The following is an 18,014-nucleotide window of genomic DNA, read 5'->3' as shown; positions in this document are numbered from 1 at the left end:
TTGGTCAATTTGCATAGAGGAAATAAGAAAATGAAATAACCATGGACCCCACACTAACATTTTAAGCGATAGTATTTCCCTGAAAGAATATTCATGTTTTTAAAATACAAAGTAAAGGTTGTACTTAAGTTTCTGATAACATAGTCTACAAATTGAACAAATTGTATACAGGCAAAAGGTAACATTGCAAAGATCATTGGAGCTTATTTGTAGGTAATATTTAGAATTGTTTGTCTAGCCCTTAAAATTTAAGTATAAGATGTCCAATGGTGGTGTACTTATTTTGTCATTGGTCATGGTATCAGTACAGTGATTTCATATCACTATAACAAGATTTTACATTTTAGGATTATGTCATAGTTTACAAAAACTGCAAGGATATAGACATATACCATTTGTCAAAGATGACCTTGCCAAGTATGATTCTGCCCATTTGATTTATATATATTGAGAGAAGGCTCACTGAGAGCCCTTCCCCATATGACACACAGGTGATCTGAACTAGGTATCAGTTTATGTTGGAACATGCTGCCCCTAGATGAAAGCTTGGTCCCAATCATCTTTTCATTCTGAACTGTCCTGAAGACCACTTTCTTTCAGTGGCCCTTCGGGCCAAGAAGAACTTAGGGGCTACCATAAGTGCAGGACAAGAGCTCACAGTTTGTCAGTTTCTAGCCCGGTGCCTTAAACCACTATGGCAAATTGGCTGTTTAATGTAAAATGGTTGATATTTTTCCATATCATAACATAAAGATCATGCAAAAGAGCTACTAATTCTTTGAGGAAATATATATTTATTGAGGGATAAATTTAGGACGTGAGAGAAATCATCTGGTTTTTAAAGTACCACAAGATCCTTTATTTTATGGATCTTTATGGCAGCTCATCTTTCTATGCTTGGGATTTGCTATATGTTGGAGATGCACAAGTTTGTGAGCACAAGCTCACAAATATATAAGCATGCTTGTACAGCAATGTAGAATTATTTGTGTGTTTTTCTTCCTGAATGAGTTCTGGATATATTGAGCTATTAATATTGATATATTTCTATGGTGATCCACTGGGACTTCCCATGTTCGAGATGCTTAAAGACATCACTGAAATCCATACCCTATTTTTCCCTCTTTCTTTTTGAAGTATTTTTTCAGTCTGTAAATGGAGGAACCGAATGTTTGGGATTGCATTGGAACATGTTTGAAAAGAATTTGGGTGGTTTTACTAATAATCAGGTTATGGGGTATTGATAGAGAATAACTTTTTAAATTCCTTTCATTGGCCGTGTCAATTTGTAGTCCACACACAATTAATCCATATTGTCTGAAGCTCTAAATCTTCAGGGCATCTCAAACATTTATAAAATAACTATGCATGTAAACCAGGGATAATCCATTATATATTGCATCCCTAAAGGCAACATGTAGAAGACACACTCCTCTCCCCTTCTCTCAGGATATTTCCAGCTGATTGTCAGCATGCCTCCATAATGGTATAACAACCACAAATTTATCCCATAGAATTTCTAATTACTGTAGCAGTAGGAGGCAACCTACAAGTCAAGGCCCTTGTGGGGAAGAATTGTTGTATAATTATACAGATTACATGCCTAGATTCCCCCTGGAATTAATCTCTCTGATTTATAGATGTGTGATCTAGGGTTGGCAGTGAAAGATTTAGCCTTCGGGTGTATTTGCACATATCTGGATATTATCCTGGATTTCTATAGTTTATTATGACTGCAAGATCTGGGATTCCACAATGCAAAGTTTGGAGTGTGTCTTTCAGTGTAGGATAAGCAGATTCCAAGCTGAGTGCCAAGAGGTTTTGAGACCCACCTTCATTGGAAAGCCTAGTTCTCTTCTCACTTTAATGTGCCAACCATGAGTTATTACTGACTGATCCATGAGACGTGTGCTGGCAGAGAATACTATGGTTTGGATTACAAGCTACTGGGCTATCCTGTCAAACCTCTGTTGCCAAGAGTGAATTTTCCTAAAGACCAAAGACATAACCCAGCTTTAATCATTTACTTAATTTGCTCAGGGTTGTTCCCTATTTTCTGTAGAAAACAGAACAATAGATAATGCAATGTTACTTTGGGAGATACGTTAATAATATGTAATGCTTTATTTCTCAGTCCTAAGGGCACTCTGCAAGTGTAAACATTTGCTTTAAAAGCCTGAAAGACTTTACAGAACTTTAAATGAAATAAAGAAAACACCTTGCTTAAGTTTAAACCTTCCAGCTGAAAGCTGCATAAACGATTATAGCTATAGGGAAATAGTTAATTTATGTATAGTCAGAATGTGACAGACAGCTGCAAGGTTTTGTGCTTATTTTTCAGTCTTTCTTTTACACAAAAAGAACACAAAGTTGACTATTATCCAGTTTATTCAATTTTTTGGTTGTTGCTTTGGATAGGGCAGGAGTTTGAGAAAAATAAATAATGTGCAGTACTTTCAAAGAATGTTTCGAAATGCGTGAAAGGGCATTTTATAAAAATAAGTGTAATGTCATACTTCATTTAACCAGAATGCATGGTTTGTTTACATGACCATGTATAAAAGCGTTAGAACCTTGAACACTAATCCTGCCACCAGCATTCCCCTATTGAATGTGCCTAGAAACCTCTATTCCAGAGTTTCCCAAAGTGGTCTAAAAGCTCAATGTTGTTGTTGCTGTAATTATGATTGTCCAGAGTACTATTAAAGTAATATTTATTAAATTATTTTCCTGTAGCAGAATTCAATCTGAGTCAGTCATTGGCTAAATGTTTATTCTCTCCAGAATGTGCACTGGGTTGTTCCATGCATTGTATGGTGCCTGGTTGTATGTAGTTTTTAGTTCTTAATTAGGGTGTTGATGGCTGGCTCTTAGGTCATTGATTGTTGTTTCTTTGTGCCCTAAGTAGCTGATAAGCTGGTGGTTAACCGGCACTCCTGCTGACTGACAAATCAGTAAATTTTCATATGGCAAATGTTTGGGGGTCAGTGAAAAACCTGAAACTTCATAAAGGGGTTAATGCATTGCAGTACTTGGGGATCCCTGAACACGGAATACCGTATTTCCCTGAAAATAAGAGATCCCCTGATAATAAGCCCTCCCCTGAAAATAAGCCCTCCCCAAAAATAAGCTCTCCCCGAAAATATTTAAACGCATGCACAGCCATTTCCTCTGGTTAGGGTTAGGGAGACATAGCTGGAAATCAGGTAAGACAGCAAGAGGAGCCCCTTTTGCTCCACGCGCCCCAAAATAATAAGACCTCCCTGAAAATAAGGCCAAGCCCTTATTTTGGGGTTCAAAAAAATATAAGACAGGGTCTTATTTTCGGGGAAACACGGTAGCAGCATTTTTCAAGATTCTCACTCATGCAGGAGATTCAACTTGTGTTCAATCCATTACGAGAGAAGCTCTTTTATAGTCCATGTTGCTCAAGACATGAGTGGTGGGGATAATGAAGCTGCTGTTACCAAGGGCGTGAAAGAGACAATGCATGCAGCTTTATGCCTCGTAGTTATTCCAGAGCACAACTAAGATGTAATGATGTGCTCTGTGTGGGATGCAAGTTTTCCAGTTATTAAGCGTTGCAATTCTAAACTAGTTTCCCAAGAGCATGTCCTTAGGAATTCAATGGAACTTTTTTCTGAGTAGTCATATAAAAGATTGTGTCCGAAATGAATTCAAAACCCAGTAATATACAATGCAGTTACATTTAAAACCAACTCTATGGAAAGAGGGATTGCATTATTCTTGAATTAAGATTTACAGGTAATGTGGTGATTGTTTAAATCATAGTGATTATACTTTAACCACTATTTCTTGCAATCTTAACTTTTGATAGGTTCTGTTATAAGAATGGAATACCGGGAAACATCATTATTCTCAGAAATGCTTGTTAGCTGGCATCTATGCCAAGAAAGCCTGTATAAAAACATTGCCCTTAAATCTTGTTTATTACTCAAGGCACATATATTTGACCTATAACTGGCGGGGATGCCATTTTTATGGATAGTGACAGGAACTGTGAGATGTAGGAACAAGACGCTTCAATCTGAAGCATAGCAGACGGTAAGTCCTGTCCAAGGTAAAAGCAGACGGCAAGGCCAAGTTTACATTTATTTCTAAATTTATTTTTGTACTTTGAAAGGACTCATGGCAGTTTGCCATATCAAAGTGAGACTTTTTCATTCAATTTACTTAAATGATTAATATGGCTCCCTATCTTGCAGTGGTGACTCTGGGAAGTGTTCACATTTTTGAAATGCAAGAAACACAGCATATAACCCCCGGCACTCAAGGATAAAACAACCGCATTCATCGTGAAACTCATCAAGAGCAGCAGAGTTCACCTAAATTCCTGACATAAACTCAGTGCCTTGAGGAAAGCTAATAGGATTGGGATCCTCTGGATCTACAGGGAAATGATGTTCCCTAAGGCAGCTACTATCACTCAGAAAGCATGACTCTGGATTCAAAAAGATGATTATTTGATAGGAGGGACCCTATCTAGTTGAGTGAGAAGAGACAGCATATATGAACCTGATAAATACTAATCAAACCAGTAGTGGGTTTCAATTTTGGCTGCTACCAGTTCGCTCATGGGCGCTCGTGCGCTCGTGCGCACACACAACGCTTCTGCACATGAGCAGAGAGATCTGGGCGGGTGAACAGAGCCTCCCGCCACCGCCACTAGCAATGAGTAGCATTCATTGGCATCCTTCAGTCTCAAAAGACTATGGTATCGTGCTCTGGAAAGAGGTCCTAAAACAGCATCTGGTGTGACTAAAAAGGCCAATTTGAGAGTGGCAATCCCTTCCACACTGAGGGCAGATATATTCTGCCCAGCCCCCAGATTTCGCTGGTTCCGGGACTGCCTCTTTGCCTCAGCCTGCCGAACAAGTGTCTCTTCGAATTGGAGAAGGCCATGCTGCATCTTTAGCCTCCAAGCTGAACGATTGGAGGTCAAGGTTTCGCAGTTGTTAATGTCCATTCCCAGGGCCTTTAGGTCCCACTTGCAGATATCCTTATATCGCAGCTGTGGTCTCCCTCTGAGGTGCTTTCCCAGCACTAATTCTCCATACAGGAGATCTTTCGGAATCCAACCATCAGCAATTCTCATGACATGCCCCAGCCAGCATAGATGTCGCTGTTTCAATAGTGTATACATCCTAGAAATTCCAGCACATTCCAAGACTGCGCTATTTGGAAATTTGTCCTGCCAACTGATGTCAAGAATTCATCGGAGACAGCGCATATGAAAGGTGTTCAACTTTCTCTCCTGCCGTGCAACCCACCACTGAATCAAACCCTAAACTTCTATGGTCCAAATGACAATAATTACTAATAAAAGAGATGCTCAAATTATCTCACTTTGAACACATCAGCTCAATGGAAAAGGCTCTAATGCTGGGGAAAGTGGAAAAAAGAAGAGAAGAAGAGGATTAACAGCAAGTTGGATGGAGTTACAGTGGCAATAAGCGCACTGTTGGAAGACCTGAATGGCCAGATTAGGAATATATCTTCTTGGTGGAAATCTATGTGGTCACTAGGAGTCAAGAGTGACTTGATGGCACCAATGAATCAAACAATAATGTTTTCATTTGAAAAAAAGAATGGCTTCCAATAGAAAAAGATGATAAGAATCTCAAGAATTCTAGTGCATGTCAGTCTGAAAACAGCTTTTTGAGGAATGGCAATCTCTTTATAAATATGGGATCTGTTTTGGCCAACCTACAAATGCCACAGTTCATATTTAATTGACTTCCTTGAACTTTCACTTTATAATATCTTCAGTTTTTGCTGCCTGCCATCCTTCTTCTTGCTTACAGAAGTTTGTAGCAAATTTATCTCTAATGGGCCTTCTAACACTGCCTGTGTGCTGATTTCAACAGCAGTGATTTTTAATCTCTTTTCAAGAAAGCTGCCATTTTCAGGTTTCAAACAGTGGCTCAAAGCAAAGCTCAACTGGATGTAGTGGGAAATCAAATAATGTCTTCCTTAGACCCAGCACTAAATGCTTAGAAAGGAAATCCAGGACAAATATCTACCATGATTTTACTTAGGATGTTATGGTGCTATAAGCAGTGAGCAGAATCAGATAACTTAGACCTAAACATAGTGACTCTCTAGGTCAGCTTCCATCTTTTGACCATGAAGATTTCTGTATGTCCTGAGTTTATATTCTGGTGTTGAAGTGAGTTTGAACCTGGGAATTTGCTATTCAATATTTATTTTGTTGAATTCAGTTCTTTACAGGAAAGTTCATTGTAAAATTTCAAAGGAGTTGTTGTTGTTCATTCACAATTGAATCTCCATTCCTCTCTAGTCAATAAATCATGGCCACCTTACTGATTAGCTGATATCATGACTGTTTAGTCAGTACATACACATCTCTACATTGGGAAATGCTTGAAGAAGTTTTCAAAAATAGTGAAATTATGCTATAAATTACTTTATTACTTACCTATAGTTAGTAATATTGGGATCAATCCTTCAGGGAAAATCTGGGGACAATTTTGGTTCGAGCTTTCCAATTTGTTGTTTGATTTCTACTCCAACCGTCATCCGAAGTTGTATGCATAGCAATCCCTCCACCAGATCTTCACAAGAGCCAACCTGTGAGGCAAGAGAATGAGGGGACAAAAATCAATATATTAAACTGAGCATATATTTGTGAGAAGAAAGAAATCCATTAAAAATGGGATTTAAAAGTGAAAGATGCCAAAGGACAAATCCAAAAAGTTAAGTAACATTTATGAATGAAGTTATGTGTTCTGTTGGAAAGGATGCACCTCACGCTTCTATCTGCATGGTGGAAATTTTTTTCCTGTGTGAAATATGTTGAAGAGAAGTCTTTCAATCTGGGGATAGCAGCATAATGATGGGGAGAGGACCAATTGTCTTCTAGTGATCAGAATGATAAAATGTCCAAATATTCAATGCTTCTGGAGTTGCATTATCAACAAATCCTCCAAAATAGAGGTTTTTTTCCTTCTAATTACACTCTCCAAAATAGTTTTTCCCTCCTCAAATTAAAGTGAAATTACTTATATTTCCTTGCTGTGTTGCTAGTTGTAAAAAAGCAGTGATAAAACTCTGTAGGGTGAAAAGCAATGTATATTCACTTGTACTAATGAGGAGAAAATGAACATCAATTAAAGCTGAAGCTACAGCATGGAACTGAACTCCAGAGCTTTAAGAAGCAGCTGTAGAAGCTAAGCAAGCTGACTTTATTACGGGTCTAGAACATGAAGCTGTGATATGAATGTTAATAAGGAGACAATTAAAGCACTTGCTGAGTGTTCAGCTAGAGGAGACATTTAATTAGTGATAGGACCTCAAGCTGTAAAACCCGGAGATGTCTGTCAATTCCAAATATGCTGGCAAATTAAAACTTTTAAGGAAAGCCACCGAAGACATTCAAAATGACCGGGTTGAGGGGGAAACGTCCTCCTCTTTAATGCAATAAATTGCAGCCCTGATCCTGTTTTAGGAGAAATTGGTGGTGGAAAGATGGACTTAGGTTAGTCAAGTGCAAGAATTTCTCTGGACTAAAAAATGGGTTGATGTGCGCCCTTGAGCTAACATCAACAGATCAGGTTTTTTTAATGGAATATATTTATAGATTTGACTATTGGAACTTTAAAACTTATAGAGAGTTTTGAAACTTAAAATAGAAGCGGTGTCAACAATCAGTCCTATCACCAAAAAGAATTAAGTCAGAGGTGAATGGGGAGAGTTGTTAATTATCAGGAGTGTTTACTACACATGGTGCCCTTGAGATGTTTTGGCATTGAAGCTCCTAGCATGGCTGAAATTTTAAGAGTTGTAGCCCTAATATATTTGAACACATAAAGTTGAGTATTATCCAACTATCCCAAAGGCACTTTATCAAAAGTCAGCTAGACTTTGTTTTTGCTTGAAGACATTTCACTTCTCATCCAAGAAGCTTCTTTTGTTCTGGATAAATGAATTTATATTCCTTGCAGTCATCTGGTTGTTAGCACTGTTTCTGAGAGCTGTTGAGGCCACTTGGCTGTTATTCTGTGCCTGAAGGACCACTTGAATAGTGCAAATGGTTGTGGAACCTTCTTGGAACTGCTGAAAGGACTGTGTTGTGAACAGGAGATGGTAGTGTCATATCCCTCCCCTTATGTTGAGAGAGGGCTGTTCAATCTTAATGAAGATGGCCTCTTTGACCCATCTTTCAAACCAGCAGTCCTCTCTGTCAAGAATGTAGACTTTGCTGTCTTCAAAAAAGTGATCTTTGTCTTTCAAATGCAGATGGACTACTGAATCTTGTCCTGATGGGTTTGTTCTCCTATGTTGTGCCATGCCTTTGTGAAGTGGTTGTTTTGTTTCTCCAATGTACAGATCTGTACATGTCTTACTGCATTGTACTGGTTCCACACCCATTTGCTGAAGTTCTTGGGTGAGAAGCAAAATGTCTTCAAAGAAAAATAAAGTCAAGTTGCCTTTTTAAAAAGCTCCTTTGGGACAACCATGACCTGGATGACTGAGAACCTCCACTGATATCATCCAACTAATTTCTCCAAAAATATTAAAGTACTTTTTCCATTCCATCCCCTTTGATCACCATTTCAAAAAGATTAACCTCTAAACAATATGGCATGAAATTATTCATACCCATAGTTAATTTAAAAAGACCATCAGAGATTACTGAGGTAAATAGGCTTATATACTTGAAGATATGTTGTGGTTTTTCTGTCACGTTGTATGTCTATACAATCCCTTAATTAAGAGTCTGCTTGGTGAGCGATTAGGGTGTTGGTCCAGCACTTGGGAGATTCTCAGCCATGGAAACTCACAAAATGAGCCAACTAGCCTCAATTCAAAATTCCTCACTGGGTTGTTGTCGTGGAGGAAAATTGGATGAGACAATGCTAGGTCTGCTGCCTTGAGCGCATGAAAGAAAGAATGGACATCAATCAATCAATCAATCAATCAATCTTACAAACAGAAAAACAACATGCATATTCATGACAATAAAGATGGAATAACTTAACTGAGTTGAAAAATGTGCTGATCGTCAGTAAGAATTTCCTAATGCTAAATACTTCTTTAAAAAAATACTTGAATAATCCTAGCCTTCTCATTCATTGTTTTTTTTTTACCCTGCAAAACTTTGATTCTTTTCTACAATTTTTTTCCAGTGAATAAAATATTTGCTGTAAAAATTCATAGCTAAGCAAGGAGAACACCATACTATGCAAGAGACAACTCCTGAGTTTTATTTTAAAAATACATGGAGTAGAATTTCCTATGTTTTTCCCAATTTTCCTCCTGAGGAATGATCACCCAATAATACAAATTGAATGATAACTGTTTCTTAGAAGAAACATAAACTATAGCAAGTCCTTGATTCACTGGAAGCATGCATGTGGATATGCAAGTATTATTTAAAGTGAAAATAAAAAGAGACATTGCCTTTGGCTACCTCCAAGCTAAGTAGCCTTCACTTCCCTGTTTCTGTTTAGTTCCCTTAAATTTGCTTCTTGTATCTTAACTGAGTTAAATTAAAAAGGAGTGAACCCATTAATAAATACAATTTTTGGTAGGCTTTCCTTAGAACCAGATACTAAATTAACTAAATTATCATAAATAAGATAAACATTAAGATAAATCCCAAAAGGACCAAAAATGAATGATGACTCGCAGTAGTGGGTTTCAATTTAGTTTGCTACCGGTTCGCTTGTGTGTGCGCATGTGGGGCAGAACTGGTAGCAACCCACCACTGATGCCTAGGATCAGTACTGTTGGTATTTAACACCCAATAAATTGTCAAAGATGCACAAAGATATTTCAAATGTATGCTGAAAATGTAAATGCAAAGAAGGAACTTCTTACCATCTTTAGTGGACTTCTGATAAAGCAAAGAGATACTGGGGTAAGGCTCATTTTTTAATACAGAAGATTCTTAAAATGAATATATAAATTAAACTATAGGAGATGACCCGGCTGAGCCCAAGGGAGGAGTCAAGTGCATCATCAGTTTGAAATCCTTTTGTGCCCACAAGAGATCTAAGTCCTCCTTGAATTCCGTTGATTCTTATCTACTGCCAATTTTCTTTGATGATTATAGAGAGCTAGCATGCAATAAACAAGTACTCGTTTGAAAAGCTTGGTTCTGATTGCTTGCGCCTGTCAGAGACTTTTTTTAAGCTTAATGGACAAAGAACTTGGAAAAAAAACCCTGGAACCTTGCTGTTATATATGTTGATATTAGTAAGAATGCTTTAGATACAAAAATGGAAAGATACTCTAATTCCCACAATGGATGAATGGCTGGAAATACTAATGGAACTAGCAGAGATGGCTAAATTAACTGACGTAATTAAAGAAAAGAACACAACCAACTTTGTTTCTATTTAGAAACTGCTTCTGGATTTTGTTTGAAGTGTGGGAGGGAAATAAATTTTGATTTGGGATTTTGATGATTAGATAAGTTTGTTGTTATAGAAAGTATGTATGTACAGTATGTAAAAGTAAAAAGTTGAGGCTGTAATGTAACATTGCAGCATAAAATGTAATATTTTATTTTATGGCACCAAAAAGATGCGGAAGTCAATGCTATTCTTTCTTTTTCCCCTTTTCTCCTATACTTCTTTCTCTCCCCTTTTCCCTTCCCCCTTTTCCCATTATTTGCATTTGCATTTTAAACTTTGATAAGTTCAATAAAATTATTAAAAAGAGAGAAAGGACAAAAACCTGAAATGAAAATGTTCAGTTAAGTACAACTGAACAATTCACAGACCTGGGGGGGGGAAAGATTTAAATTTTAAAGTCAAAATTATCCAGATCCAGACTTCCCGGTTGGACTATTGTAATGCTCTCTACATGGGGCTCCCCTTGAAGAGCACTCGGAGGCTCCAACTGGTCCAGAATGCGGCCGCGCGGGTGGTTATGGGCGCAACCCGTTATGCCCATGTGACACCCCTCCTGCGCGAGCTGCACTGGCTCCCGGTGGTCTTCCGGGTGCGATTCAAGGTGTTGGTTACCACCTTTAAAGTGCTCCATGGCATAGGACCCGGGTACCTCCGAGACCGTCTTCTGCCACCAATAGCCTCCCACCGACCAGTTCGTTCCCACAGAGAGGGTCTCCTCAGGGTGCCATCAGCCAAGTTATGTCGGCTGGCGACGCCCAGGGGGAGGGCCTTCTCTGTGGGAGCCCCAGCCCTGTGGAATGAACTGCCCCCGGAAATTCGTAAGATCTCCGACCTCCGGGTGTTTCGCTGCGCATTGAAGACCCTGTTGTTCCGCCAGGCCGGACTATCAACACAATAGTTTTAAATTGGGGTATTTAAATTTATTGGGGTTTTAAATTTGAGCCACTTATTTAATTATTTTAAATTTTATATCATTGTTTTGTCTGTGTTTTTAAATAGGCTGTACACCGCCCTGAGTCCTTCGGGAGAAGGGCGGTATAGAAATAAAATTATTATTATTATTATTATTATTATTATTATTATTATTATTATTATTATTATTTGCTAAAAACAAAACAAAACATCTTTTCTTTGGAACTGATAACTGGGTTTTTAAAGGAATGTTTACACCACATGTATGTACTTACATCTACAAGTTCTGGTCCACACTTTTAGTGAGGCAAAAAAAATCCCTCATGTTTTGAGAGGAAGACAAGTTATTTTGAATTAGCTCAGGTTTATCCAGTAGAGACAGAGACATTATATGCAGCAAATGAAAACTAGGTGCTGTGTTATATTGCAATTGTAGATAATTTGTTTTTGTCAGTTGTTGACAAAGCAACTATCAGGAAATTCCTCTTTGATCTTTGTAGATTTTCTAGCTGCCATCTTGTCTGGAATTTTAATAATCCAAGTTTCAGTGCTCATTGCAGCCTCATTGAGTTATTCCAGAAGTGTTCATTCCTTTACCAAGGTTGACTTTTTTAGACCTGAAAGCAGAATGAACATCATTCAGTTTTATTCATCTAGAAATCACTACACAGAAACTGCTATAATGTTATAAGGGACAGCAGTAATATTTAATCTATGCACTTAGTAAGGACATTATGTCTTGTACTAATGACACTGTGATAAATATGGAAGAACAAAGGAAGGAATTCCATAATTCATCCATTTTGGGATTCTCTGATTGTTCTACGAGGTGCATTTTTCTGCATCAAAAATATTTTTGTGCAACAGGACTAAAAATATGGTACTGTCTATCCTTTGCTGCACATTTGCCCGATGGATTTCAAAATTACATCTGCTATTTTGCATGCCATCTTTAAAAAGAGCCTAATTTTTGTTTGCAGTGGTCATTAAATAAATGAGAAAATAAATCAATGCAATTTTCTGGTACTATGTAAACAATGCCCAGATCATAGCTCTGTTCCAACATTAAGCCAGTAGAAAATCTCAACTACGTAGGAGCCAAGAACTGTGCTTGTTGGTCCTACCCATTACAGCCCTCTCATTCCAAACATCTCTGTTGACTCTGGTCTTGGCCTCCCTATGCTGAGATTATCCTACTTAATCCATCTAGACTAGCAATCAAGGTTTTGAATTGGTTAGTTTACCAACTATCTTCCTATTTTCTCTTGCCTTTGGCACTATTACCGAGCTTCACACGATAGTTTGAAGCTAGTTTGGTTCTGTTCCTTTGCTTTCAAAGAAGCCCATGTGATCTCCCATAAATTCCTACAAATAAACATAGCACATCCATAATAACATAAGTGTGATATCAAAGGGCGTGTCTGAATGATTCATGATCTCCTTTTGTATCAGCTGCCTCTTTACATATGGGAAAACATCATAAAGTGCCAAAAGAAATACTTAGGAGAATGAGGAGCCATTTGAAGAATGAGGAACAATATGTTCTGAATGATCTCCTGGGTGGGATTTAAAGAAAGAGATTTTTGCTTGCTTTTATGTGAATATTGAAATTATTCTCAGACTGTGTTCAAACTTTATGCACAGATTTGCAAATTTGTCCCCCCCCCTTCCTGGTATGGAAATATGATGCCAAATTACGTTCCAAATTGATATTACTTTGCCTAAGTGTTGGGGGGGAAGCTAATTTCCTTTTTCAGTTTACCGCTTGTAAATCATTCTGATTAGTTTTGTTTGGTTTTCTGTTTTCCTGTGTTTAATGTGAAATCTATCTAAATTACAGTAAGAAGTTACATGACAGAGTTTTAAAGTGCAGTTACCTTTATGCCACTCGGGTCCATGGTGAAAGTAAAGTATAAGTACTAGCTTGATATCAACTTTTTTTGTAGCAAAAAGGGGGTGATTGACCGAAGAAAATATTCCCCCCAGACAACCAAAGAAAATAAAATAGCCATACAATTAGAGCAGGGATGTCAAACTTGAGGCCTGTGGGCTGGATCTGGCCTATAGGGTACTTAGATCTGGCCCTTAGGGCCACCCTGGAAACAGCAAGGGACCGGCCCTCAGCAAAAGCAGGCAGCAAAGGACCTGCCAGCAAAAACAGAGATTGGGTGGACCACGTGCATCCATCCCAAGGTCCTTTTCACTTGGAGAGGGTTGCAGGAGGCCGTGGCAGCTGACAATGGAGCTTAGGAGCCTGTTTTCACTGGCAGAGCACTCGGGCCACCACAGGCATCCCTGACACAAGTGACGTTGAGCTGGCCATGCGCAGCCTGGCCACACCCACCCCAGCCATGCCCCCCGGCCCCCCAAGGTCAAACACCGCCCAGATGTGGCCCTCAGTGAAATTGAGATTGACACTCCTGAATTAGAGGTATCTCGGGACAGGATGCAAATTCTTTTTTTTTTCTTTTTGTACCCAAAATGATTTACCATAGAAATTATACACTGAGTGAAATAGGGAAATAGCCCTAATATCTCTGGAATCCTGGCACTCCAGCATTATTTCTCTCTACCAGTGCAATTACGATGTCTCTTAATTCCCAACGCCTATTTCAATGCAACAGAGTTGGCATATGTTGGGTCCTTTCCATTAAACAGTGTGATCTAGTAGACTGAAGAGGCGTGCTTCCTCTGTCATAGTGTCTGCCCTCTGGATTGAGGTCTCACCTGATATCCAAGTGGTTCCCACCCTAATGGCATTCCATAAAGCCCTAAAGACCTAGCTGTTTTCCCAGGCTGAGGTAGGGTGGTTGGGCTCTTGGTCAGATTGATTGATGGGGGAAGGTGTGGTTAGCTGCATTTGCTATTAATTCTTGTTTTTTCCTTTCTTCTTACTCCTTTAATAATTATTGTATCTTACTTAATTTTACTAATGTACACTGCCCAGTGTGGGTTCAGAGTCAGGCAATGTCTAACTCGAATCAGTTGCATAAAATTAATTAAATTTCCATGATGTGAAATCTCAGGGTAGTTGATCAAATTAGTGATGTTGAAATGCAACACTTCTGTTTTTTAGCAGCACTTGGAAGTTCATGCTCAGCTTGGTGTGGTTTCTAATGCCAGAACTAAACCAAAGCCCTTTCTTATAAACTCAGTGATAGAATTTAGTCCCTAACCCAATAATAATTTTCAATCCAATTAAAGTTTCTTTCTGTATGTAGAATGTAGTTGACTCTTTGATTTTCTTTCATTATTGAGGTGAACGGTCCAAACTGGGAGTAGGACCACAGTGTGTGCAGGTTGGAAGAAATTAAATCTTCCTGCCACATCTGCTTCATTTCAAAAACCATTTCCCCCTTCTGTGCTCACTAATTGAAAAGAAAAGGAAAAGAAATTTAGTTGCTGACCTTTCTTCCTTCCCTCACTTCTACTTGCCCACATGGGGAGCAGAGGCTCTGAAGTGTGGCAAAGTTATATGGAAAGCTTAAGTGTCTTGAATGCAGACATGCTGGTTCCAATATGGTTCAGAAGTACCTGCCTTCATATTAATATATTTAAAAAATCATGGGTCCAGCATCTCAATCAAATGAAAGATAGGGTCGTAGCCTTGCATTTGTACTCATTCAAACTCTTATGGAGCATATAGGTAGACTTTTTAAAATCACCAACTGGCCCTTCAGGTCTCCCAACAGTACGTTACTATCGAACCTTGTAGTAGGACTATTACGTACTCCTGTTGGTATTTTATGACTATCACTTTGTTCATTGTATCTTATGATTTATGATTGTAGCTGATGATTTGTGATTTATCACTTCATTGTTTGTATCTATATTGAGTGTGTCCAATCACACTTGGCCAAAAAAGAATATTCTATTCTATTCTATTCTATTCTATTCTATTCTATTCTATTCTATTCTATTCTATTCTATTCTATTCTATTCTATTCTATTCTCCACTATAATTTTGTCACAGAAGTGAGTGCTAGAGCAGGATTACAAAACATGGCTTCTCCAGAGACTCATCTCTGTTGGGCACTTTGACAAATAAAATGGGGCAGGAAATGGAAGATAAAATTTTATCCACCCCATCTGTAACTGCTGTCAACCCAATCCTCTTCTTCATCTTCCTCCTCCTTCTCCTTGGATGGCAGCCAAGATGTCTCCACCCAATATAATTGGGTTGGATTTGCTATTTACTGGTAGATCAAGTCAGTGCGAAGGCAACCAGTGCAGAATTTGTTTCAAGACTTTTCTCTTTCAAAGCCTGTGTGTCATACTGCTGATGCCATTTTAATGCACTTTACCACTATAACTTCATGCAAATGACTATTATAAATTCTTCGACTGTAATGGTGTTTGGATCATGACTCCCTCTCCTCCTATAGCATAATCCCGGCTCTTGTTAATTAGATTCCAGAAGAAATCCCTTTAGTCTAATGCTTTACTATTGCCCTTCCTTGTCAAGCACAGGCACTGATGTTGCTCTAATCAGGAATTCATCTTGCTTACTATCTGCATCCTAACTGCTCCCCGGAGAAGGCTAAAGTGTGCTTGTGCATATTGTAGAGATTTATTCAAAATGTCTGCAGCATGGGCAGTAATTTGAAATGTTCAATCTTTGCCCTGTCACTTCAGGCTGGCATGATTCGCACGGACAAGGACGAGTATTTCATTGAACCTCTGCAGAAGGGGAAACAGGAGGAGGAAGAAGGAAGGACCCATGTGGTATACCGCAGGACAGCTGTCAAGGGAACATTTCACAGAGAGCACCCAGACACCCAGCCTAGAGGTAAGGTTACAGTGATCCTGAAAATTGATGCCTGAACACTTTCAGTTAAAAGCATGTGTTCAGTAGCACCATAGGTAGAATTCTTCAGCTACCACTGCTTTACCTCCTTGAGGAACGAGATGCCTTCTTTCTGGTTGTCGTACTTCAACGTTTGTTGCTTAAATGAAATAGAAGACCTAAAAGAAATAGGTTTAGATTAATTAAGCTTCCCAACATCAGTTATTGTCCCAAGTACTTTTTTGGATTGTTTGCTAAAACAATCTCTTGATTGATAAAACAGGCAGCATAGGCCAATTGTGACAAGTTTGAACTATAGAAAGGAGGTCTTTAAAATGTAGATCCATTGTATATAAATTAACAAAGAATGCTAGATATGACAGAACCAGGAACCTCTGTGAATAATATAGATATGCAATGATTATGTTAGCACTAGTCAGGTATTTAGCTGACCTTGGAAAAATTGCCAAAATGTATAGGAAGACTTGTGTATGGGCTTCTTGTACCCCCAGTGACTCCTTGTGCATCACCCATTCCATCCATTCTCAATATGGAAGTCAGAAAGGAAAACACTGATTATGCATCTACTGTAAGTGCAAAAAAAAAAAAAAATGCAACTAGCACTTGCTTTTAGACCTGCACACTGAATTTGTCAGGATCAAAAGTTGACCTTAACTAGCATAGCCATCTCCAGATCCCTCTGGCCTTGAAGGGTTCCATGCTTAGATTGAATGTTTGAACAGAATTGTTGCAAAAGTTTGTGTGGCTGAAACAATCAGCCTAGCTTGAGCACGCCAGATTGATGTGGTCAGAGACATTATTCAGTGAATGCTGTTCACACCTTTAGATATTGATTGTGAACTGTTTCATAATCAAGTGCTGATAAATCAAGACTCAAATAGTATATTTGAATCAACCCTTAGGGCTTTGTCTAATTTCAGTACTGGTGAATTGTTTCCAGAGTCTTATAATTAACTAGAATTATAAGTATACATTCACTTTCTTCATAATATTATCTTTATTCTTCATTGTGCCGAAGTGTGTGTGTTTGGAAAAGACCTTTTATCTGTTCAGTCTTTCCTTAGGTTTGAACATTCCAGAATTCTATCTTTGTTAAGAGTTGATTAGAGTTAGACTTGGGAAAGTTGTGTTATAAGAGTTGATTTATTGTGCTCTGAGATTTTTAATAAAATCTATGTTCTCATACATGAGATGGGACTAGAGCCCAATAATCATGCTCATGCATGGCATGCTGAAGATACTACTCCCAGATTTGGAACTTCCAATGAATAATTTTGAGTGAAACATGATGGGAAAGATTTATTGGATTTGATGGGTGAAAGTCTGATATCAATCATAGTTTCCTATATTCTAGTAGCAAATTCACAAGAACTGTTATAAAGCAGATGTATTATGTTGTTCCTCCACTGTACAATACAGACTCACATGATATTAGGAGCACTTGGGTTTGCTGAATAAAGTGCCAGAGCACAAGTTACAAAGGGTCAAACTTGGCTTTATATCAGACAGAAAATACTGAGGAGTCAGGGGTGGGTTCTACTTACCTTTACTACCTGTTCACAACAGAGCCACGTGCACGTTCTTCTGCGCATGCGCAGAAGCATTTTGGTGACATTGGGGTCAGTGGGCAGGGCCTTCCGCCAGTTTTACTACTGGTTCTATAGAACTGGTGCGAACCGGGAGCAATTCACCACTGCTGAGGAGGCCATGGCATTTCCACACCATTTATCTTGATCTTCCCATCTTCCTGTTCATCTTGGCTGAAAGGCAGAGCAATGTGTATCTCAAGGACTGTCCTGCACACCTGGAACTAGAACCTCACTAATGGTGAAGGGCTTTGTCCCATAAAGTAAGATTGGACTACCAATTTAATTTTCTTCTGAATGGGTGTG

General features: G+C 38.6%; 1 protein-coding gene across 4 annotated transcripts in view; it reads left to right on the top strand.

The window, feature by feature from the left end:
• The window catches only part of ADAMTS2 (ADAM metallopeptidase with thrombospondin type 1 motif 2), a 283,800-nt gene that overhangs the window by 92,339 nt on the left and 173,447 nt on the right, over positions 1 to 18,014 (top strand). For all 4 annotated transcript variants that reach the window (XM_087887492.1, XM_034403051.2, XM_034403043.2 and 1 more), the window contains exon 3: positions 15,951 to 16,104. In XM_087887492.1, the coding sequence (XP_087743618.1) occupies positions 15,951 to 16,104 (154 nt within the window). The remainder of the gene's footprint in view (positions 1 to 15,950; positions 16,105 to 18,014) is intronic.

This window comes from Pantherophis guttatus, chromosome 2 (genome assembly GCF_059756535.1).
Source record: "Pantherophis guttatus breed Tessera chromosome 2, ASM5975653v1, whole genome shotgun sequence".
NCBI classification, from domain to species: domain Eukaryota; kingdom Metazoa; phylum Chordata; class Lepidosauria; order Squamata; family Colubridae; genus Pantherophis; species Pantherophis guttatus.
The sequence above is the reverse complement of the archived record's forward strand: the minus strand, read 5'-3'. Positions and strand labels throughout refer to the sequence as shown.